Consider the following 24,421-nt stretch of genomic DNA (forward strand, 5'->3'; position numbering starts at 1 on the left):
ACAGGCCTGGAGAACAGCAAACCCAGATAGGGACAGGACAGCGACAGAGGGCGCTGGGAGGCAGGAAGACTGAATAACTCCAGGAGCATGCCCAAGACCGTGGATAATGAGGCCTGCTATACAACAGCACAGAAATGCAAGCTAAAAAATAGTAATACAGAGTGAACTGTAAGTAACAGGTGAAAGGAAGAAACGGAAAGATATTAGGGGCATAGTGATGAAGACATGATTAATGTTATTCCACATTTTTAATTTTTAATTTTTTTGCTCAGTCAATGCAAAGTAAAATTAAAATATGTTCTGCTTTATACCATATCAAGCTAAGGAAAGCAAAAGTCAACTGAATCAAATAGAGGTAAAACAGAGAAAGGCCACAAAATATACAAACTAAAACCATAAACTGGAAAACTCTAGCCTTGGGCCAAAAATTCCCTCTCTCTGCATTTTCTGAATTTAGAAAGTGATATTTAGTGTTGGTATTAAAGGGCTTATTTGTTTTATCTCTGAGTTCAATTCTGTTATTTTGGTAGTAAGGACCACTTGTAGCAGTGATTAATGAAAACTACCTGTTTGAGAAAAATTGACAATCTATTTAAAATGTCTAAATTGAACACAGAGAGAGTAGAAGAAATAAGATGGAACAGAGTGAATTAAGAGCAATGAAAAGTTGCTTACATAAATGTAGTTATTACTATGCTTTTAAAGTCATATTTCAAATAATTTAAAGAAGCACTGAAATACATTAAGCCTACAAATGAGATTTAGAATTAAAGCAAACAATCTAATTTCTAATAAAGAAAACAGAGACACTTTACGTTAGAACACACAATGACAGAGGACTCTAGAAGGGCACTGACCATAAGAAGTCACCTAACAGAAACTACATGAGACATGAATCCCCAATGAAATACAACACCTTGGTCAGGGTGGTCATACCCAGCAAAAGTGTAAATGCCACGTCCCCTGGGAACCTATTACTCTATATGAGGGAACCCCAAGTTCTTCCTTTTAGCCAATTAAACTCTGTCTTCTAACTGCAACCTACTGGATCTACCTCTTTCCCACTTTCCATAAAAGTCAAATCTCTTGTCAATGTGACAAACTTTCAAGGATCTATGGCTGCTGTCATGTCCTACTCTTTCCACTTCCCAGCATTTTCTCTTCTCCGCTAATTCTACAAGGTGTTTTTGCCTCTCTTTTCTGGTTGCTCTCTTCTATACACACCCACTTTCACCAAAACCCCTCTAAGTATAACTCAAAATATATAATATTAATGATCAATCTTACAGAAATAAAGTTTTATTCTTAAAGACTATGAATGTTCTTACAAGGCTAATCAGTTACTCGCCACTAACATTCAACTGAAGAGCACATGCTTTATCTTAACCAATATATGTTCATCTCATTTGCATGACTACTTTACATGTACTATAAATCTGTATCTTCTTGTTCAAATGCAACTCTCAAAAATAAGATCAACGGCAAAAAGATGTTCATTAGGCACCTAAGTTTAAAAAAAATCCATAAATACTACTCAGAGTAATAAAAACAGTGAAAAAAAGACCCCAGTGCAAATGCGTAATGAATGTATATGTGTACTTGGATCGACAGGTGCAATAAATTTGCACAAAGAGTGTGCTGCCCCCACAAATAAAGTACAAATAAGGAAAACAATAATTAATATCTGACAACTGAATTTTATTGGACCAGAGGTCCACTGTGTTTAGTTCAATGTTCTGATTTGAAATGTTGTCCAAGAGAAGCACGAAGCCATGAAAACTTATACATACCTTTTAAATAAATCTCAATGATGCAAAAGTACAACAATCATCTTTTCAGAACAAGTACCATAATTTTTAAAATATTACACAGATGAATTCTGCCTCTAATGATGAAGAAGCCCCAAACTACAGAGCTACGATTAAGTTAAAAATCTGTGTGATAAAAAAAGGACCAAATCACACTACTGCTAAAAAACTTGTAAAACCAGTCTTAACATGTATTAACAATACTTTGCTTAGAAGAAAGGCAGCACAAGCTGAAATTCTTATTAAACAATGCTACTTGATGTTATATATTATCAATGGCATTCTTGATAGGAAACAACTATCACATATGCATGCTAGCAGAAATTTACAACTGAAAAAACTAAACAATATGAATTTCTATAAAACTGAAAAAACACTTAAATACACAATATGAATCAACTCTTAACAAATATGTAAGATACTAAATTCACTGTTTGATGTTTTTAATCTCCAAAAATCATGCTACAGGAGGGATTTTTTTTTTTTTTTAATTTAGTGAATGATGGTTTTGCAATCCATGATATAGCCTGGAAAGGACATCTTGGTTTCACTGAAAGATGCAGTAGCTACAAGCACTATGTAAATGACAGGCTGCTCTGAATATCCATATTATCTATAGTGTACCCATCTTCCTGGTCTTAAAGAAATAAATCAAATTACAGCCACTGAACATTTCTACTCAATATACCATGTAAAGAAATGGCTCAGAAATACAAGGTTTGTTTCACACTTATGAATCATAGCTGTCTACATAAAAGGGGCATGCATTTGTTTGTAAAGTAAGAAAAAAATTAACATTTCTTTATGACACTGATAATGCCAGTTTTTCACACACCACTTCAATGATTTTTAATACATTCCTCACATAGTATATAACCAATATAGTCAGTATCTTGAACCTATTACTTGGGAAAATATTAGTTTTATTTTAAGGATAACAGGAATTTTTAAGAATACAAATAATTGGTTTGATCAAGATCAAACACTTCCCAAACACTTAATGAATTTCCTCACTTACTGGAATTTTTTTTTAATGTATTACTGGGTAACATGTATGATAAAAACTCTCCAGAAAGTGGGCACAGAGAGAACATACCTCAACATACTAAAGGTCACATGTGACCAACCCACAGCCTCATTCTCAATGGTGAAAAACTGAAAGCATTTCCTCTAAGATCAGGAACAAGACAAGGTTGCCCACTCTCACCACTATTAACATAGTTTTGGAAGCTTTAGCCACGTCAATCAGAGATGAAACATAAATAAAAGGAATCCAAATCGGAAAAGAAGTAGAACTGTCACTGTTTGCAGATGACATGATACTATACATAGAAAATCCTAAAGATGCCGCCAGAAAACTGCTAGAGCTAATCAATGAATTTAGTAAGGTAGCAGGATACTACATTAATACACAGAAATCTCTTGTATTCCTATACACTAATGATGAAAAATCTGAAAGAGAAATTAAGGAAACACTCCCATTTACTATTGCAACAAAAAGGATAAAATACCTAGGAATAAACCTACCTAAGGAGACAAAACACCTGTATGCAGAAAACTATAAGGCACTGATGAAAGAAATTAAACATGATACAAACAGATGGAGAGATATACCATGTTTTTGGACTGGAAGACTCAACATTGTGAAAATGACTCTACTACCCAAAGCAACCTACAGATTCAATGCAATCCCTATCAAATTACCAATGGCATTTTTCACAGAACTAGAGAAAACTATTTTACAATTTGTATGGAAAAACAAAACACCCCGAATAGCTAAAGAAATCTTGAGAAAGTAAAAACGGAGCTGGAGGAATCAGGCTCCCTGACTTCAGACTATACTACAGTAATCAAGACAGTAGGGTAGTGGCACAAAAACAGAAATACAGATCAATGAAACAGGATAGAAAGCCCAGAGATAAACCCAAGCACATATGGTCACTTTATCTTTGATAAAAGAGGCAAGAATACACAGTGGAGAAAAGACAGCCTCTTCAATAAGTGGTGCTGGGAAAACTGGACAGCTATATGTAAAAGAGTGAAATTACAACACTTCCTAACACCATACACAAAAATAAACTAAAAATGGATTGAAGACCTAAATGTAAGGCCAGACACTATAAAACTCATAGAGGAAAACATAGGCAAAACACTCTGTGACATAAATAACAACAAGATCCTTTTTGACCCACCTCCTAGAGAAATGGAAATAAAATCAAAAATAAACAAATGGGACCTAATGAAACTTAAAAGCTTTTGCACAGCAAAGGAAACCATAAACAAGACAAAAAGACAACCCTCAGAACGGGTGAAAATACTGGCAAATGAAGCAACTGACAAAGGATTAATCTCCAAAATACACAAGTAGCTCATGCAGGTCAATATCAAAAAAAACCCAAACAACTCAATCCAAAAATGGGCAGAAGACCTAAATAGACATTTCTCCAAAGAAGATATATAGACTGTCAACAAATACATGAAAAGATGCTCAACATCACTAATCATTAGAGAAATGCAAATCAAAACCACAATGAGGTATCACCTCACGCCGGTCAGAATGGTCATCATCAAAAAATCTACAAACAATAAATGCTGGAGAGGGTGTGGAGAAAAGGGAACCCTCCTGCACTGTTGGTACGAATGTAAATTGATACAGCCACTATGGAGAACAGTACAGAGATTCCTTAAAAAACTAAAAATAGTACTACCGCACGACCCAGCAATCCCACTACTGGGCATATACCCTGACAAAATCATAATTCAAAAAGAGACACGTACCACAGTGTTTACTGCAGCACTATTTACAATAGCCAGGACATGGAAGCGACCTAAATGTCCATCGACAGATGAATGAAGAAGATGTGGCACATATATACAATGGAATATTACTCAGCCATAAAAAGGAACAAAATTGAGTTATTTGTAATGAGGTGGATGGATCCAGAGTCTGTCATACAGAGTGAAGTAAGTCAGAAAGAGAAAAACAAATACTATATGCTAACACATATATATGGAATCTAAAAAAAAAAAACCGGTACTGAGGAACCTAGTGGCAGGGCAGGAATAAAGATGCAGACGTAGAGAACAGACTTGAGGACACGGTGGGGGAAGGGGAAGCTGGGTCGAAGTGAGAGAGTACCATTGACATATATACACTACCAAACGTAAAATGGATGGCTAGTGGGCAGCTGTTGCATAGCACACGGAGATCAGCTCTATGCTTCATGATGACCTAGAGGGGTGGGATAGGGAGGGTGGGAGGGAGGCTCAAGGGGGAGGGGATATTGGGACATATGTATGCATATAGCTGATTCACTTTGTTGTTCAGCAGAAACTAACACAACATTGTAAAGCAATTATACTCCAATAAGGATATTTTAAAAAATAAATAACAAATTTTAAAAATAAAGTGTATTGCTGGGTAAATCTAAAAACCATATGCGGGGGCTTCCCTGGTGGCGCAGTGGTTGAGAATCTGCCTGCCAATGCAGGGGACACGGGTTCGAGCCCTGGTCTGGGAAGATCCCACATGCCACGGAGCGACTGGGCCCGTGAGCCACAACTACTGAGCCTGTGTGTCTGGAGCCTGTGCTCCGCAACAAGAGAGGCCACGACAGTGAGAGGCCCGTGCACGGCGATGAAGAGTGGCCCCCGCTCGCCGCAACTAGAGAAAGCCCTCGCACAGAAACGAAGACCCTACACAGCCAAAAAAAAAAAAAAAAAACCATATGCAAACACTGCATTTACATAAAGAAATACTTTATGGAGTCAAAAGCATTCAAAAAGAGGATCAGAAATCTATTTATTGTCTCTCAAAATGAAACAGTAAGTAAGCATCCTAACTTTTGTGCACCTGCAGAGCACTAAAAGTAATCTACCATTTTCTTTCCTATTTTTTATAATTGTTAAAGCTTCTCTATGATTTCTGGAGACAGCTGAAATATAATGCAAGACATTCAACAACTGGTCTTTAACAACTACAGCAAACCAACCTACACCAGAAGCGTAGAGAACAAGACAGCAGTTATTGTTTGCTACCTTTCGCACTAAGACCAAGGTTACAAAATAACCATAATCTATAGCTTTCAATGGCCTGAGGAGTACTGATAGAGCCATTTCCCTGTTATGCTTCAGTCAAGACAAGTAGTAAAAACGTATAGAGCCAGGTACAAACATCTGGGTAAGAACTATGTCATTTTTATTTTATAGCAAAAAGTTGAAGCAGTTTGTGAATAGCTGAAAACTTATAGAAGGTGTCCATGTATGGTTTTCACTAAATAGTTTACAACAGAATTTCTATTTCAAAACAAATTTTTTTTTAATTTTAATATTTTCCAGTTTGCTATCATTAGAAAATTTACTGGCCTTTTACCAAACCAAATATCCCAAAGGGCAAAAGGAACTTTGAAACAGTCAAAATAAATCCCCTGCCTGATGGCACAATGAGATCTAAGCAATCCTATAAAGAGCTTTACAATTTTAAGTTTCCCCCACATATTCCCTTACATATCTTAAAAGCATATAAATATATATCATATATATTAACACAAATAGTTCTGTTTTAAAACCAAAATAAATAATTGTAGCAAACAAATTTAAAATAGGAAAATTGAGAAAATATTTCTACTTACAGATTCTTAAATAAAATAGTTTACAATGAAATCGTATACAGTATTAATCAGACCTCAAAAAAATTTAAGTACTTCAATAAAGATGTTCTAAGTCTTCTATTAGCAAAAGAAATGTTCAACCAAAGAGACTTTTCATATGAAAAAAAAAACTTTTCACATCGACAGAAATTTAAAAAAAAAAAGACTGCAAGTAAGAATACCAGTATTTCTAAGGGGCTGTAATTTTATAACAAAGTCTAAAAGGATGATACATTTGCCAGTTCCAGGTCCAATATAACATCCCTGAAACGGTTACTGTATTTCTAGTAATAAGCACATATGTATTCAATAAACATTCTTCCTGAATTTAGACTAAACTGTGAAACTTTGTGCATATAACCAGTGTCAAAAGTGCTTCACAATAATTAGATATATTGTACTGACACAGGAACAGTGCAAACATAAAACAAAATTTTAAAAGCTTTAAAACATTTAAGAATACAACAACAAAAACAATGTAAACCTATGAGATAACACAACACAATGTATATAATTCAGAGATATACCATTATTAACAAACAATTCAAAAGACTTCAGTATTAAGGAGTTGTTAAAATGAAAAAATTCCTAGAAGCCAAAGTGTTGAGTCTTCAGGCAGAGAAATCTGACAAATCTGATGAATAGCAGGCCACCTAAACCAGACTTTATTATTATATCAAAATATTACGCAGAAAATATTAAAAGGAAATGAAAAATACTGAAAAACTGTAGTGCAGAAAAAGTCTAGAGTTATTGAAAAACTGACCACCACCACGTAAACCTGAGCTACTCTAGGGAACGGAGAGGGGGAAAAAAGCCTAGCTTCTCCATGTGAAGCTGATTTTCCTTCGTCTAATTTTAGCTTACAGAATAGCTAATTGCTCCAAAGTTCGTTGTAATATTTTCTTTGCTTTATAAAGGAACACCTACATATTTTTTCCACATATTAATGTATCTCTGAAGTAATCTCTTATTAAGAATTTGATTAGCCCTACAGAAAGTTATTATCCTCTGAAAGCTACTATCTTTCAGTTACTTCAACTATAGATCCTAAAGCAGTGCTGTCCAATGGAAATATAATGCAAGCCACATAAGTAATTTTAAATGTTCAAGGAGCCACTTTAAAAAAAAAAAAAAGGGTAAAAACAGGTGAAATTAATTTTAATACAATATTTTATTTAACCAAAAATATCACCTCAATGTGTAATCTACATTTTTAAAACTTGATGAAATATTTTACAATCTCTTTTTCACACTGAAATCAAATGTGCATTTTAGAGCACATCTCCAATTAGGACCAGACTCATTTCATCTCCAATTAGGCCAACAGTTATAAGTGGCTAGTGGTTGCTATGCTGGACAGCAAAGGTCTACAGTTCTTTCTCTGGTTTTGAAATACAAATACAAGATACTAAAAGATCTGAAATGGGAGCACACAAAGTATTAAATTTGAAGGGCAGGGAGGGGCACTGAAAAAGGTCAATTCAGCCATTCCCCTTGACTCCAATAGGCCTGGGATGACATCATGTCCCCATTGGCAAGGCAATCCCTATTTGCTAGAGAGAGTCCCAATCATGACCTGTTGTCATGATGTAATTATGAACAGCACCCCCTATGATTCTCAAAAGAGCATCCCATTCTAGATGACAAATTATATGGTAACCCTATATATCCACAATATCCTTGAAGATAATTCCACATTCCTTAGAAGAAAATTTAAATTTTAAATTCTAATTGTGATGCCTAGAAAAGGAGCTCTAAATTCAAAGAAAAGAACCCTAAATGCACTACCCTCATCTAAAAAAAAAAAAAAAATCTTTACTTTAAATTGCAGACTAAAAAAAAAAAAAAAAAAAAAAAGTAAGAATTACCTGTTGAACAAGGCATCTGGAAATTGGGATCATTGCTATCCAAAACAGGCAAACAGAACTGGTTACTTGCAGATCCTAGCATAGGATCCTTATCGCTGAGCATGTTCTTCAGCGAGTCCTCTAAGACATTTTGACTTGTACTAAAATCCTCACAGACTTCATTCTCCAGGTTGGATCCTAGAAATAGGGCATCATCTAAGTGTTCAGTAGGAATTAAATGATTAAATGTATCAACTATATCCATGAAGACTTCTGTGTGTCTTTCAGCCCTATAGAAAGACAAAAAAAATACCATAAGAAATAAAGCTATCAATTGATAATCACCTAAAACCAAATTATTTTAATAGTTTTGAGTCTAGAACACACTTTGGTATTTCTGAATGGTTTAAAAAAAATCCTCACTGCTTTTAGAATATACATTTGGACATGTAGTATGAATCTTTGCTACACAATGTTTCTTCATCATGCATGTAAAATTTCATTTTACCAGAGATCCTATTAAATGTTTACTTAATTCACTTTTTTAGGGAAAAAAAAAAACTATGTATATATAGTCCATTAATTTGACACATTTGAAAGAATTACATGGCTTAAACCATAAAAACCATATGTTTTTAACCATAATCTTTTCATAAATTAAGACTCAGACACTGCTTATTAATAAAAATCCATATAAAAGAGCTAAAACCAAATCATTTAAATTATTGTCCCATACCTATTAAAACTGTAAAATAGCCTTGTCTTATTTACAATGCATTTAAATTATTTAAAGAAAGACAAAAAGGGTTTTTCGTAGGAGTAAAGAGAAAAAACGGAAAGAAACTATTAACTAAACCCAACAAATCAAAACTCAAAAAACTACATACACGCAGGCACAGACGTGCACATACACACATTGTGGGGGGGGGAACCCCTTTTAAGATGAAATGAGATAAATGACAAACCAATATATCACAGACTTAAATTTATTTTAGTGAGTTATGTGCTGTTTATAAAGATATGGAGCTGATCTCCTATTTGAACTATACCTACACTCCAGGCATTGCTCAGAAAAGGTCACTTCATGCTCCGGAAGAGCCTCGATTATCAAAAGCTGGTTTCAGAGAATACTGAACCAGTGTATTTTGGGTGGTGGGCAAGAGTCAACTAAATAAAATCTAGTAATATTCAGTTAGCTAGAAAATTCCACTAATTAACCCAGAACTTCTTGGATTCCAAAATTCTTAGCTCCAAATCTACCAAAATTTCCTCCAACTGTCCTTGAATTCTTTCCCCGAGGTTCAAAAATATTATACAATTTACCAGGTATATATTATATGCCGCTGAACATTTTACCTACATTTTTAATTCATTTATGCCCAGTGATAATAAATAATACACTCTATTACTATCCTTGTTTTGTAGACAAAATGCATTTAAATAGTTTAAACATCTTCCCCAAAGTCACAAAACAGAGCCAAAGATTCAAACCCAGGTTTCAAGGCTACATAGCCCAAGGTGGTAACTCTACCCTTTCACACTGAGCTACAAAGCTAGAAATTGACTAGATTTGACTCATTAAAGGATCTTCTTTAAAAACATTTTCCAACAAATCAGTAGTTGCCTGGGGCATTGGATAAGAGAGGGAACTGACTGCAAAGGAACAGGAATATATTTTGGAAGATGATGAAAATGTCCTAAATCTGGACTGTGGTAGTGGTTTTATGAGTGTATATACCCACCAAAATTCACCAATCCGTTCACTTTAAATGGACGCAGTTCACTGTAACTCAATTTAAAATTTAAAGAAAAGGAAAGAAAATTTCCTCATTCTCACAAAAGTTAATCCTCTGCTAAATATAGGATTTCAGTATCTCTTCTTAAATTTTGCAACTTAGTTATATTGAAATATTAATAAAGCACCGAAATAAAATGTTAACTGTTTGATTGGCTGATTAGCTTACATGCATTCTTTATAACATTCAGAGAAAACTGTGAGCTACAATGGTGATGAAAAGTCAGGAAAAGTTTTAATTCCCTGAAACTATCTGATCTCAGTACCTAAGAAAGGCTCAATTATCATATATCACCAATACTTCCACCAATACATTTTTAGGTTCCAAAGAAATTTTAGCATAATAAATTTCTGGTAATTAAAAATAACTTACAAAAACATAACTAAATATTACATTACTAAATATTAATTACAAAATTAATCAGCTAGAACTATCAAATTTGTTTATCTGAATATGATGGAATACAAAGTTTACCACAAGCCGAAACAACCTCCTCTTCAGAGTTGCATCCCAGATGAAACAAAGAAAACAAAGGCAATTCCAGCTCTAGAAACAAATGGTTGACTTTCCTTATAAAAACAATATGCTGAATCTACTGACAACACACTCATTCCCATAGCAACACAAGTCTGGGAAATTCTACAAACTTCACCTGAGGTTAGTCTTTCTGTTGCACCAACTTCTGCCTGTGTACATTTAAGTGGTGGGGACATTCACAACATTCAGAAGGTACAGTTACATGGCTCGGAATCACCTAGCTATACCGAAAACCAGCCCATTCTAAAGGGTGATCTAAATGAGCAATATATTGTTTTTTCAATGATACTATTAGTGAATCTTTTACTAAACTAAACTCTTTTACTAAAACATGCCTTCAGAGCCTGTGGCATATTTTTTAATCTCAATAGCAGACAATACTTAGTCTTTAAAGATCAATTTTTTAAAAAAAAAGTAAAGCATACTGTAAATAAGATGGGTGAACCTAATTTTCCAGTATGGGGTGGGTTTTTTTCCACCAAAACTAGTATGACTTATATAAAGTGTGTTGCCCTGGATTAAAAAAACAGATTAGCATAAAAGCATCAAATGTCGAGAAAGACTGGTATAACAAAGTTACGTTTCTTTAATACCTTTAATTTATTCAAAAAGTGTTCACTAACCAGGTACCATTGTGGAAGACACCTTTAATATGCCAATGCAACTGGGGATCTTACAAGACAAAATATGGTATAAAGCACCCCAAACTTATGGGTCCAAAGAAAACAATTTCTACAGAACTGTTTTGTGAAATTGTTATAAATTGGTAAGACTGAATTTTCTTAAGTGGTTCCAACAGGCTCTGGAGCCAATTCCAAAGGAAGAATGCCCAAAATCACAGTATACAGCCATATCGCAAGATTATCTTAAAAGTGACAATGAATGGAAATATAAAACAGTCATTTATTTTAAAAAATCAGTTTTAGATATCAAGTGCTCAATGTATCAAAAATAAAATTAAAACTCTCCATGCTAAATTGTAAAACAAATGTTAGCCAATTGTAGAAATATTAACCTTACTTTAACACGAACACACTAATCTACTAAACGCAATGTGGTATCCTGATTTGGGTCATGGAACAGAAAAAGGACTGTAGTGGAAAAACAAAACTGGTAAAATCAGAATAAAGTCTGGAGTTTAGTTAATACTAATGTTACCCTCTAGTTCTGATAAAGACATTAGTATTATGTCAGATGTAACAATCAAGAAACCCAGATAAAGGGTATATGGGAATTCTACACTATGTTTGCAGTTTTTCTATATATCTAAAACTACTCCAAAATAAGGTCTTAAAAAAAAAAATGAACACTAACCTAAAATACAATGTCCTGAAATACCTAGCCATGTAGACAAAGATAATCGATCTAATTGAGAAATTTAAGAGATGATTCAGTGTCTCTGTTAAACAAATTGCTTGATTTAAACAAATTCCTGGCGGTCCAGTGGTTAAGACTCCGTGCTTTCACTTCTGAGGGCCCAGGTTCAATCCCTGGTTGGGGAACTAAGATCCCACAGGCCGCACAAAACAGCCAAAAAATAAGTAAATAAATAAACAAAACAAATTCCTGACATTTCACTGAAATTTTACACTGAAATTTTACTTAAATGCTTCCTTACATTTGGCATTACAAATTTAATAATTAAAACAAAGGAACTCATAATCCAAAATCAAGTATGGACATATAAACAAATACAACATATAAACATCACAAGAAAATATGAAAGTGTCATACTGAAGGGCTCTCAGTACCACAGAGGAAGGTAAAATCCATGAGGCCAAGAAAGGCTAAGCAGGTGACATGTGAGACTGGTCCTAAAGGTCCAGAGGCTACTCCAGGCAAAAGAACAGCAGGTGCTAATTATGAATGCCAGAGTTTGGTCCTAATGGACCATTTAGAAAGACTCAGAATACAACTAAAAATAAGTATCAGTACTAACACCCTGAATAAAATTTAATCTGAGTCCAGAGGTATTTCCCACTTGCTTCATCTGTCACTCAGAGAATTATACTGCAGCCAAATTTCATTTACACTGATAAAACCAGTGTATATTGTTTTCTAAGTATTTTGTGTATGAATAGAATGCAAAAAGATTTAGAAAACACCAACAGGGGAAAAAAATTACACTTCTACCAAAATCCCCTTTAAATTAAGAGCAAACTAAAATTGACTACCTCAACTTCTCAAAAACATCCTGAAAGTTAAACTATGCATTTTATCATATCTTCCTTAAAAAACTGCACAGAATAAGCCTACCAATAAGTCACTAAAGCTATCGAAGGTGCACGCGCGCGTGTGTATGAGTATGTTGGTGGGGGGACAAATATATATCAGGAGATTATAAAATCTATGAACAATAATTAAACACTGTTAATAGTGATGGGAGAAGGAGAGTATTCTATGTAAGACAGTAAATGAAGGCCTTGCTAATAAGGGCAACATGTGAGCCAAAACCTGAAATGAGGGAGTGATCCATGCATAAATGGGGAACAGCTATTCAGGCAAAGACCTAAATGCAAAGGCACTGAGAATGGAACTGCTTCCAACCCCTACACCATAGATTAAATTAAGCTGTCAATTCATCAGGCATGCTCACTATTAGCAAATTTCTAACAGGCAGTAGTAGGAGCAGTAGGAAAAAAAAAAGGTACCACTACTAAAACAATGATAATATATAAAACTTAATGTGCTCTAACTTCAGGACAGGCAACGGTCGACATGCTTTACATTAGTTCTCCATCAGAGCATCAGAGGTGATTAAGCCTCTCCAGAGGACATCTGGCTTAATTCGAAAATGGAGATATTTTTGGTCATCAAAACTGGAGGGCATGCTACTGGCATCTAGTAAACATACTACAGTGCACTAGGAAAGCCCCACCACAAAGAATTAGCCAGCCAAAAAACAGTGCTGAGGTTAAGAAACTCTGCTCTACATTTATTTATTCCTCACAACAATGCTATATTATAATCTTGATTATACAAAAATAAATAAAACTGGAATCAGGTTAAATTATTTGCTATAGTAAGTGGTGGACCTGAAATCTGAACGCAAAAATTTTCATTGAGAAGTCAATGCAGGGCTTCCCTGGTGGCGTAGTGGTTGGGAGACCGCCTGCCGATGCAGGGGATGCGGGTTCCTGCCCCAGTCCGGGAAGATCCCACATGCCGCGGACTGGCTGAGCCCGTGAGCCGTGGCCACTGAGCCTGCGCGTCCGGAGCCTGTGCTCCGCAACGGGAGAGGCCACAACAGTGAGAGGCCCACGTACCGCAAAAAAAAAAAAGTCAATGCACTTACCACTGCCCTGCATTATCTCCTCACACAGTTAAATTCACTATTTATTATGTGCCAGGCACCATGCTAACTAAAATGTATAATGTCATTAAACTTCACAGCCACACAATTAAGCAGCTATTATTATTATTCTCAATTTATAAGAGAAAAGCTAAAGCTTAGCAGTTACACCCAATATTACAGAATAAATGACAGAGCTAGAACTCAAATCCGCTGACACAAAGGTCAGTTCTTCACCACCACGATATAACAATGTTAAAGATGAATAAGTTATCCTTCCTAGACAAAGTCAAGGAAAATCACTAAATGGTTAAGACGTGTGGTGTAACACAATTCTAAAAAGTACAATTCTAGAAGCAATGCAACCTCATCACCTGCTCTACACACCCATTTCAAATTCTGGTCCAGTTTCATTGGTTAGAATCTACCAGCAATACTACGTAAGAAAAAAAACAAGGATCGTTAACTTTGTTTCTGAATTTATCAGGTAAAAAGAATACATAAGAATCCAAGATGACTGCCATACTAAGACCAAAGCAGACCTAAGAACCTAGAAAAAGAACTATGGAGTACAAGTTGAGACTGGCAAAAGCAGAATTACTTAGCTATTAGTAAGAAAATTACCTTCCAAGTTTACAACCATTCCCTATTGTCATTATGAGAGGCTCTAGCAGTTTGGATTAACCACAGAAACAGTACAAGTCATCAACACTATGGCCTAAGTGATAACAGACCAAGCTAACATGTACTGAGCATGTACTATGTGCCAGGCTCTGTGCTAACTATACTGTATGAGAATCTCATTGGTTTCTCACAACAACCCTGTGAGGTAGGTGCAATTATTACCTCTATTTTGCAGAGGAGCAAACTGAGGCCCAGACCATTGTGTAGGTCACATACCCAGGACAGATGTACCTCAAAGATACTGCAGTGTCGGTTCCAGACCACCACACAGAGTGAATATTGCACGCAATAAAGCAAGTCACACCAATTTTTTGGTTTCCCAGCGCATATAAAAGCTATGTTTACAATATACTGTAGTCTATTAAACATGCAATAGCATTATGTCTAAAAAAACAATGTATAAAACTTAGTTAAAAATACTTTATTGCTAAAAAATGCTAACCATCATCTGAGCCTTCAGCAAGCTGTAATCGCCTTGCTGGTGGAGGGTCCTGCCTCGATGCTGGTGGCGCTGACTGACCAGGGTGGTGGCGGCTCAAGGTTGGCGCAGCTGCGGCAATTTCTTGAAACCAGAAGACAATGAGGTCTGCTGCAATGACTGACTCTTCCTTCCACAATGTCTCTACAGCATGACACACTGTTTGATAGCATGCTACCCACCGCAGTACTTCTTTCAAAATTGGAGTCAGTCTTCTCAAACCCTGTAGCTGCTTTATCAATTAAGTTTATGCAATACCTAAATCCTTTGCTGTCATTTCAACAATCTTCACAGCATCTTCACCAGGAGTAGATTTCTTCTCAAGAAACCACTTTCTCTGCTCATCCATCAGAAGCTACTCCTCATCCATTCAAGTTTTATCATGAGATTGCAGCAGTTCAGTCCCATCTTCAGGCTCCACTCCTAATTCTGGTTCTCTTGCTACTGCCACAACTACAATTACTTCTGCCACTGAAGCTTTGAACCCTTCGAAGGACTGAAATCAACTTCTTCCAAACTCCTGTGTATCCTGATATTCTGACCTCTTCCCATGAATCACGATGTTCTTAATGGCGTCTAGAATGGTGAATCCTTTCCAGAAGGTTTTCAACTAACTCTTCCCAGGTCCCTCAGAGAAATCAGTATCTAGGGCAGCTATAGCCTTACAAAATGTATTTCTTAAAAAATAAGACTTGAAAGTTGAAGTGACTCCTTGATCCATGAGCTGCAGAATGGATGTTGTGTGAGCAGGCATGAAAACCATTCATCCCACTGTCCATCTCCATCAGGGCTCTTGGGTGACCACGTGCATTGTCAGTCAGCAGTGACATTTTGAAAGGAATCTTTTTTTCTGACAGTAGGTCAACAGTGAGCTTAAAATATTCAGTAAACCATGCTGTAAAGAGATGTGCTGTCATGCAGGCTTTCTTGTTCCATTTACAGAGCACAGGCAGAGTAGATTTAGCATAATTTTTAAGGGCCCTAGGATTTTCAGAATGGTGAATGAGCACAGGCTTCAACTTGAAGTCACCAGCTGCAATAGCCCCTAACTGGAGAGCCAGCCTGTCCTTTGAAACCAGGCACTGACTTCTCCTCTCTAGCTATGAACATCCTAGATGGCATCTTCTTCCAATAGAAGGCTGTTTTGACTAAACTGAAAACCTGTTGTTTAGGGTAGCCACCCTCATGAATTATCTTAGCTAGATCTTCTGGATAACTTGCTGCAGCTTCTACATCAGCACTTGCTGCTTCACCTTGCATTTCTATGTTACGGAAATGACTTCTTTCCTTAGACCTCATGAACCAACCTCTGCTAATTTCAAGTTTTCCTTCTGTATCTTCCCACCTCTCTCAGCCTTCACAAGATTGAAGAGAGTTAATAAGGACTTGCTCTGGATTAGACTTTGGGTTAAGAGAATGTTGTGGCTGGTTTGATCTTCTTTCCAGACTACTAAAACTTTCTCCGTAACAGCAGTAAGGCTGTTTCACTCTCTTCATTCATGTGTTCACCGGAATAGCATGTTTAATTTCCTTCAAGAACTTTTCATTTGCATCCACAACTTGGATGTTTGGCACAAGAGGCCGAGCTTTTGGCCTATCTCGGCTTCCAACACGCCTTCCTCACTAAGCTTAATCATTTCTAACTTTTGATTTAAAGTGAGAGACACGGACTCTTCCTTTCACTTAGACACTTACTGGCCATTGTAGAGTTATTAATTGGCCTAATTTCAATATTGTTGCATCTCAAGGAATAGGGAGGCGCAAGGAGAGTGAGAGAGACAGGAACAGCCAGTCGATGGAGCAGTCAGAACACACACACATTTACAATTAAGTTCACCATCTTACAGAGTTGTGATTTGTGGTGCCCCAAAATAATGACAATAGTAACATCAACACCGATCACAAAACACCGTAACAAATATAGTAATAAAGCAAAAGTTTGAAATATTGTGAGAATTACCAAAATGTGACAGAGAAGACTCAAAGTGAGCAAATGCTGTTTAAAAAATGGGCGGCGGCAATAGATTTGCTCCATGCTTGATTGCCACAAACCTTCAATTTGTAAAAAATGCAGTATCTGCGAAGCACAATACAAGAGGTATGCCCGTATACCCAAACTGGGATCCAGGCAGTGAGATTCCTGAGCCTGCACTTCTAAACTACTATACTTTATGCAGTCTACATTCATAACACATGTCAAAATACTGGAAACAAAGTGACATGCCCACTTCCAAAATAAATTGGGAAATATGCACTTAGCCACTCCCTACATATAAAAAATAAAATGGCTGTCCTCAGTGTATATAGAACAAACATCAGTTTGGAAGTGATCGACCACAAACTTCACAATTTATTTTCATAAACTACAATTTTAGAATGGTTTCATGTGGCCATCTCATACAAATTATGAGTGAATTAAAACTTTAGCTTTCCTGTACAATCTACTAAGCCATTCAAAATTTTCCTAATAAAGTTAGACTGTGCCAAAAGATAAAACTTTAGGATACTATTTTGAAGTTTTTGCTTAACTATTTCTCTCCATCCTCTCTCCATTATACAAACGATCATAAAAAGTTTAATCCCGACCATTAAAAAATGATCTATATTAAATACACGCTGCATGGCCGTAATTGTCCAGTCTATACATTTGACAATTCCTCACACAACGTGTTTTGTAACTCTTGAAATATCTTCCTCTTTTAACTCTTAATACAGTGATTTAACATCTCATGTCTGAATCTGGTTTCTCAACCTAGATTATGATGTTCCTTGAGTGTACAAACAGCACCTGGGTCTCAAATATTTTGAATCAAATCAATACTGTCAATATCATTTGCTGTGTAATCAAAGGGCAACATTAAGAGAGAAGTTTTTTTACTGTTCTTAAAAATGCAACAGCATCAGAAATGTGTAACTACTTGCCAAGTCATTTTTTGTAGTTAAAAAATAAATTGTCTATGCTTCTGAAAAGATACCCCAGGATTCTCAGAGGGTGCTCAAAGAAGAAATGAAAGAAATAGAGCCCAAGATGTACTGTTGCAGAAAAGAAATCCAGCAACCACGTGTCCAAAAGAATTGATGAGATGTAGATGAACAAAAATATTTAGAAGTCAGCTCTCCAAGAACCTTGCACTCCCTGACACTGTGTGGTGGTAAGCCACAAACCTGAAATGCTAATCAATAAACCTCATTTCTTCATTAAATATAATAAAGATCTTACCTCCAGACAAAAATTATTAAGTAAAAAAGATTTCGTGAGAAATCTGTGTAAAGAAAAAAATAATAAAAATAGCACATTTAAGAAAGCAAACTGGGCCTTCCCTGGTGGCGCAGTGGTTGAGAGTCCGCCTGCCGATGCAGGGGATACGGGTTCGTGCCTCGGTCCGGGAAGATCTCACATGCCGCCGAGCGGCTGGGCCCGTGAGCCATGGCCGCTGAGCCTGCGCGTCCGGAGCCTGTGCTCCGCAATGGGAGAGGCCGCAACAATGAGAGGCCCGCGTGCCGCAAAAAAAAAAAAAAAAAAAAAAAAAGAAAGCAAAATGTATCACAAAGGCAAGTACCAAATTACCATGTCAAGGAAGATAACCATTATCTATATTTTAGTACCCCAAAACTAACTTTTATCAAAAACAGTTTTATTAGCATACTATTATATGTCAAAAATTATCAACCTTCCCTGATTTCAATACTCAATACAATTCAAATTTTAATATTATGGTCTTAAATGATTAATATAAAGACAACTTCCTTTCCATTTTTCTATCCTGAAAGTCGCTTCGGACCAAAGCTATTTTTCACCTACATTTACACAAACCACTTCTCATAGATTTGACTTATCTGAACATGCAACAGATGAGTATATCACAGGATAAGCTAGACAGTTATCTGAGGTCTATCCCAACAGCACAGAATGCATAACTAATTCAGTGTGATCGATAAGGAAGTTCACTATCCTCCCAAAGTATGCAAAAGCAGTATAATAAATTATATTTTCAAGCTCTTCAGTAAATGGACCTACAAAACATGCACGGAACAGGGGGAAAACTTGTCCCATCACTAACTCATGTGTTATCCTTCTCACAAATCTCCCATACAGCTACCAAATAAAGCTTAAACTCTAAGGCTGTAGTTCTGCATACTTAACAACTGGCTCACTTCAGTTGAGTGTCTGTCTTTCTGCTGCTAAGAAACTGACTGAACTGTGTGTGGCTTCATCAGCGCAATGATAGCTATTAAAAGTACTTCCCTAAATTCTGTTACTATCATGGGGAAATGGAGTATATATTTTAAAATAGTGATGATGAAAATGCTGATGGAGAGAAAATTCATTATCATAATATATGGCCAGTAAAGAGAACTGGGGAAAAATAATAATTAAGAAAGGTCTAAGTGGTAATGACGGTTAAGTAATCACTATCTGAAACAATAATCTTCACAACACAACACCTTTTATGCTCTGAAATGAAGAGACAAATTCAAAAACAAGAATGCTGCAAAGATTTCCTGGTTCTTTGACTACTGTCTCTACCAGAGAAACACATCTACCAACATTTTCACAATCCCAAACACTTCATTCAATAATCAAAAAATGGTACGTAATGAATGAGTAATGGAGACAGTTTTGGAAGATCTCAATCAACCAGTTTAGAAAAGCGAAGACAAGTTAGAACCCAAAACAGTAACTAAGTAGAACAAGGTACTATCTAAGCACTCCCTAAGTAGCTGACTGTATCTCCACCCCCCCATCCCAAAATAACGTGCTAAAGCTCGTATTTGCTAAGGATCAGCTACTGATGTTTCATTTTAAATTAAGCATCTCTATATGTGATGAAGATCAAGACTAGGAAGATAGTAAGTCGTTGTTGCCACTTACATTAATGACTATTCATGATCATGTTCTGCAAACGAATCCTGAGCACCAATAAGCACACACTCAAATTACTTCGAATCACGGTCTTCGAAAAACAGCATTTAAAAACTCAAAGATGGGGAAAAAGTCATCGGACCCGGCAATACACAGCGGGGGAAAAGAAGGGGCACTGGACTGTGCGCGGTACCAACATTCCCTCCCTTTCTCCCTCCTCCCCGCCCCCCGGGTCAGGTGATCAGTTATTTAGCACCATGAACACCCACGTATCGACAAGTGGCTCATTAAATTACACGTATTATCGAAGGCCAGATTCCTGGCTTCTCATTTCAAACTATGCAAAAGGAGTCGACAGTTTGGGTCCTGAGCACAAAAGCGCGCGGTCGCAGGAGGGTGGATGGAGCGCCGACTCCTCGTCCCCACCAGCGGGCACCCGGCTCGGCTTCCCGGCCAAGGCCAGCGCCGGCTGCCGGGCCAGGGCCCAAAGCTCGATGCCGAAGGGCCGGGTCGGGGCCTGCGGGCTGGGCCTCCCCGGCAGCGCCCGCCGTGGCGCCCGGCCTGCGCGCCCGCGCGGCGGCGCACTCACCCCGAGGCCCGGGCGCGGAGCCGGCGGGGAGGCCGAGGCCCCGACCCTCCGCCCGGCGGCCCCGCCACAGCGGCCCAAACGGTCCCGGGCGGCAGAGGCGGCGCGGGCGAGCCGAGGGCGGCGCGCAAGAAGCCGAGAGGCGCCTTCCCGCTGCTTCCCGCTGCGCGGGAGGAAGGCGCGGAGTGCGGCCGCCGGAGGGCGGGAGGCTGCGGAGGCGCGGGGCTGGGGTTGGGGGAGGGGAGGGCCGCCCGTCGCCCGGCCGCGGCCGCGCCGCAACTCACCAGCTCCGCCGACGAGCGCTACCACTGGCAGCGAGAGGAAGATGGTGGCCGCGCCGCCGCGGAGGAGGGGGCCGGCTACGCCGAGAGGGGGTACGCGCAGGACGCAGGCGTCGCTGCCACAGCCTCTGCTTCCTCACGGCCCGGGCGGCCACTGCGGACCACGCCGTCCCGTCTTCCGCGCCGCCCTCCTTATCCTCGTTGCAGCCGCCGCCGCCCAGGGCCCGAGGGTCGCTCGCCTTGTGGGGACCGTGCGGCGGCGCAAGACCCCGCAGCCATCGGCGTGCGGCGACGGCGCGGGGGCTGGAGCGGGGTCGCGTCACGTGACCGCACTGTTTACCGTTCCGGGGCCGCGCCGCGCCTGCGCGCAGCGCGCCTCCCGGGCTTCCGAGGGCGCGGCACCGCCCGGGCCAGGGCTAAGGCTACACACAGTTGCTCTTTCTCGGTTGTAGTAACCGCTAAAGCTTCCTGCTTAATGTGATATTGATGGGCAGATCTGCTCCCCCTTAGGTGCTTTTTACGAATTGAGTGTGTGTTCCAGAATGGCGGGCGAGGGTGGCGCGGACTGAGCCCCTTGCCCAGGAATCCCTGCGGGCTTTGCACCGCAGTCCCGTCGTGAATCGCCTCGCCCTCGTCGTTCCCCTGTTAGCGAGCCGGTCTGCGTTCAGGACTCAAGCTGCCTCCTCCAAGAAATGTTCCCGATCTAAGTCAGCAGTTCCCAAGTGTGGCCAGAGGATCTCCGGAGGGGCCCCCAAGCCCTTTCAGAGGGTCTCCAGTTCTCTTGCAATGGCATGTGTATAAGGCCCAATTTTCTTCATCTCCCTCAGCCGAAACAACGTGTAGCAACCGATTTAAGGCAGAAGCAGAAAGGAGAATCCAGCCATCCTCCGTGAAGCCCGACAATGCAGATACTTGCAAAAATTTAAAACAATGCCACTCTTAAATTAAATTTTGTCGGTAAATGTATTTTTCATAATAAATATTTATGGTAACAATGAATTTCGGTTTTTTTAATGTTCTTTATTGTTCTTAGGTTTAATTTCTAAGACGGTAAATATGAATACATATCACTAACCCATATAAACAAAAACTCTTGGATGTCCCTCAGTAATTTTTAAGAGCGAAGAGGGGTTCTGAGACCAAAAAGTTTGAAAACCACTGGTTTAGGTTATGTGCCTCCACAGCAGCTTGGGCGGACCTCTATCTCAGCCCTTAACAAGCACTGTCGGGTAATTGTGGCTAGTCATTCCCCAGACCAAGATGAGCCCCTTAAGGACCAGGAATGTTTCCTAACTGCAGGGACCATGACAGTACCCACTAAAAAATGATAGCCAGCCAGCACCTGCTGTGCTCTTCTAAAACCTTTACTTGTTGATTTAAGCCTCAAGCCAGCAGCAGGCCACATTGTAGGATGCAGTGCCAAGTAGAATAATAGCTCACAGGCATGTGGTGAAGATCTGTTCTTTACTTTCTCCGGTCTTGTGGCATTTCAAGCACTCTCCAAACCAAATGCTCTTCCACAAAGGAGGTTTAGATTGTCCTAATTCTGGAATCCTAGAATTCAATCCCCTGTCTTGATTCATCAATCCCTCAGAACCTTGTTTTACAATCTCTCTTTTTTAAAGTGTTTTTCTGAGAAAGGAGAATAGAAATGAATAGTCAAGGGTTTTTTCCACTTGCAATGTCTAGGATGAATTGCAAAACTAAGTCTAACTTTATCTTTACTCTTCTCCTGGACCTCAATGTGAAATTTGCAGAAGTCATTAGAAAAGAGTAAGATTATTGTCAGAAACAAAATTCCACCCTAAAGGAATTCAATACAGTAGAGCTTGAATGGAAAATCATTAAATGGAAAATCCCCTTCGAGGAGCTGGGGGAAAACTTACCTTGTTAGAGAAATTTTCATAAATTTATGAAAAAACAAAATGGAAGTAAAAAATATAGGAACCATAAGCCTGTCACATTTACAAAACAAAAATTTCTATCCTTAAAAAGCCAACCAGCTTGCCACAGAGCATGATGTTTTAACTGTTATTTTGAACGAGCCAAGGACCCAGGTTCACATTTGTCTTGCTTTTTGCATCCAGATGTAAACACAAGCTATGTCTCTTTACCCGATCCATAGAAAGGTTACTAGAAGAAAGGACCAGCATAATAATACTGGGAACAGCTCTAACTTAATGCATGACGCTGTTTCAGTTAAAAGACGTTTTGAAAAATCAGATTGTATTGGTAATATTGAAAACAAATTAACTTAGGAAAATTAAATATGGTAGAAAACAAGACAGCTAGCAATAGCGAAAACTGACAGTACATTTATAAATGACTATAAAGAAATGAAAGAATGAAAACTGACAAAATTTGGATCTTGCAAAATTGAGCCTGGCAGAAAGTGTGGCCATGGAAGACAGCTCACGATGCAGATACGAAGGTTAATTTTGGCATAAAAAGTGCTTGTCATCACTAAAACACTGATCCCTACAGTATCATCAGAGTAAAGATGGGGAAAAATTGAAAGAGTTAACTGCAATGAACAGAAAATCAGTAAAAATATTAAATGTATTTAATGGGGTTTTCTCTGGAAAATACTTTCTATACACCAGACACACTTTCAGGTTAGTTTAAGAGAGATGTAAATGTTTTTATTCCTAAACATGGGATCAAAACAGTGGGGCTAAAATATCCTGAACTCATTTTACTGAGATCATCATGGAATTTAGAGGCTTCGTCCAGAACGCTGTGCACCTCATGATTGACGGGCTTGCTCCCTTCCCACACTTTCTCTGCCTGCTTTATTCAGAAAGATGGCTCCCAGCCACTCAGGCTTTCAGCAGCAAACAATGGGTGAAGAGGAATTGCATGCCTCATCCCAGGGTGAATAATTTGCACAGCATACCAGAGTTCAGGGAGATCTAGAGAGCGTGGGTCAAACAATACTATAAAGCTTTTCCATGCACCAGGACTGCACAAGGTATAAAAGAAGCTTTGCACACTTCAGCAACTCTAAGGTACAAGGAAGGAGCAAAGAGAGACGTGAGACACCAGTTTTCTAACCAGTTGTGTCCTTAACGATCCATATGACTTACCTCTCCCAACGCCTCTACAATACTGTCCCTGCCAACCCACAGCTATTATATTTATTTGGTCCTTTTTTTAATCCATTCCATTATGTACCCCCAGTGGGTTTCAGAAATAAAAACCTTTCTTCCTGGCCTCAAGGAACTCAGAAGAGTGAGAAAGATGGGTCAGTGGACAATTACACTGCAACCTGGTAAATGCTTTGACAGCAGGTGGCACATGAGACATGTACTAGTGCTCTACCTGGCCCGGAGTGGGCAGAGGGCATTTCTGACAGAGGGGATGCCTTCCAGGGCAAGAAAGTACCAGCGAATCTGCTGTGTTTCAGGAATTGCAAATGATTCATTACCTGGTTGGACATATTGTAGCCATGAAAATAATTAAAATTCTTTTAACAAAGAAGGTGTGATAATGTCCCTCAGTGACAATGTCACCTCCCTACTTGAAATCTTTCATGGTTCTCTGAAATAAAAAGAATAAAATTCAATATGGCCATCAGGATCCTGTAGGATTGGTCC

At 38.5% G+C, this 24,421-nt stretch overlaps 1 protein-coding gene across 2 annotated transcripts in view; it reads right to left on the minus strand.

The window, feature by feature from the left end:
• Window positions 1-21,172, minus strand: part of PHF3 (PHD finger protein 3) — a 103,800-nt gene extending 82,628 nt beyond the window's left edge. Inside the window, exons 1-2 of one of the 2 annotated variants that reach the window (XM_032651073.1) lie at window positions 20,829-21,172; window positions 8,329-8,597 (exon numbers count right to left, since the gene is read on the minus strand). In XM_032651073.1, coding sequence (XP_032506964.1) covers window positions 8,329-8,572 — 244 coding nt within the window. In that variant the 5' untranslated portion in view covers window positions 8,573-8,597; window positions 20,829-21,172. The remainder of the gene's footprint in view (window positions 1-8,328; window positions 8,598-20,828) is intronic. The other variant, XM_032651074.1, reaches the window with a different exon arrangement.
• Between the last annotated feature and the right edge of the window lie 3,249 nt (window positions 21,173-24,421).

The sequence above is a fragment of the Phocoena sinus genome, chromosome 12 (assembly GCF_008692025.1).
Source record: "Phocoena sinus isolate mPhoSin1 chromosome 12, mPhoSin1.pri, whole genome shotgun sequence".
Classification (NCBI taxonomy): domain Eukaryota; kingdom Metazoa; phylum Chordata; class Mammalia; order Artiodactyla; family Phocoenidae; genus Phocoena; species Phocoena sinus.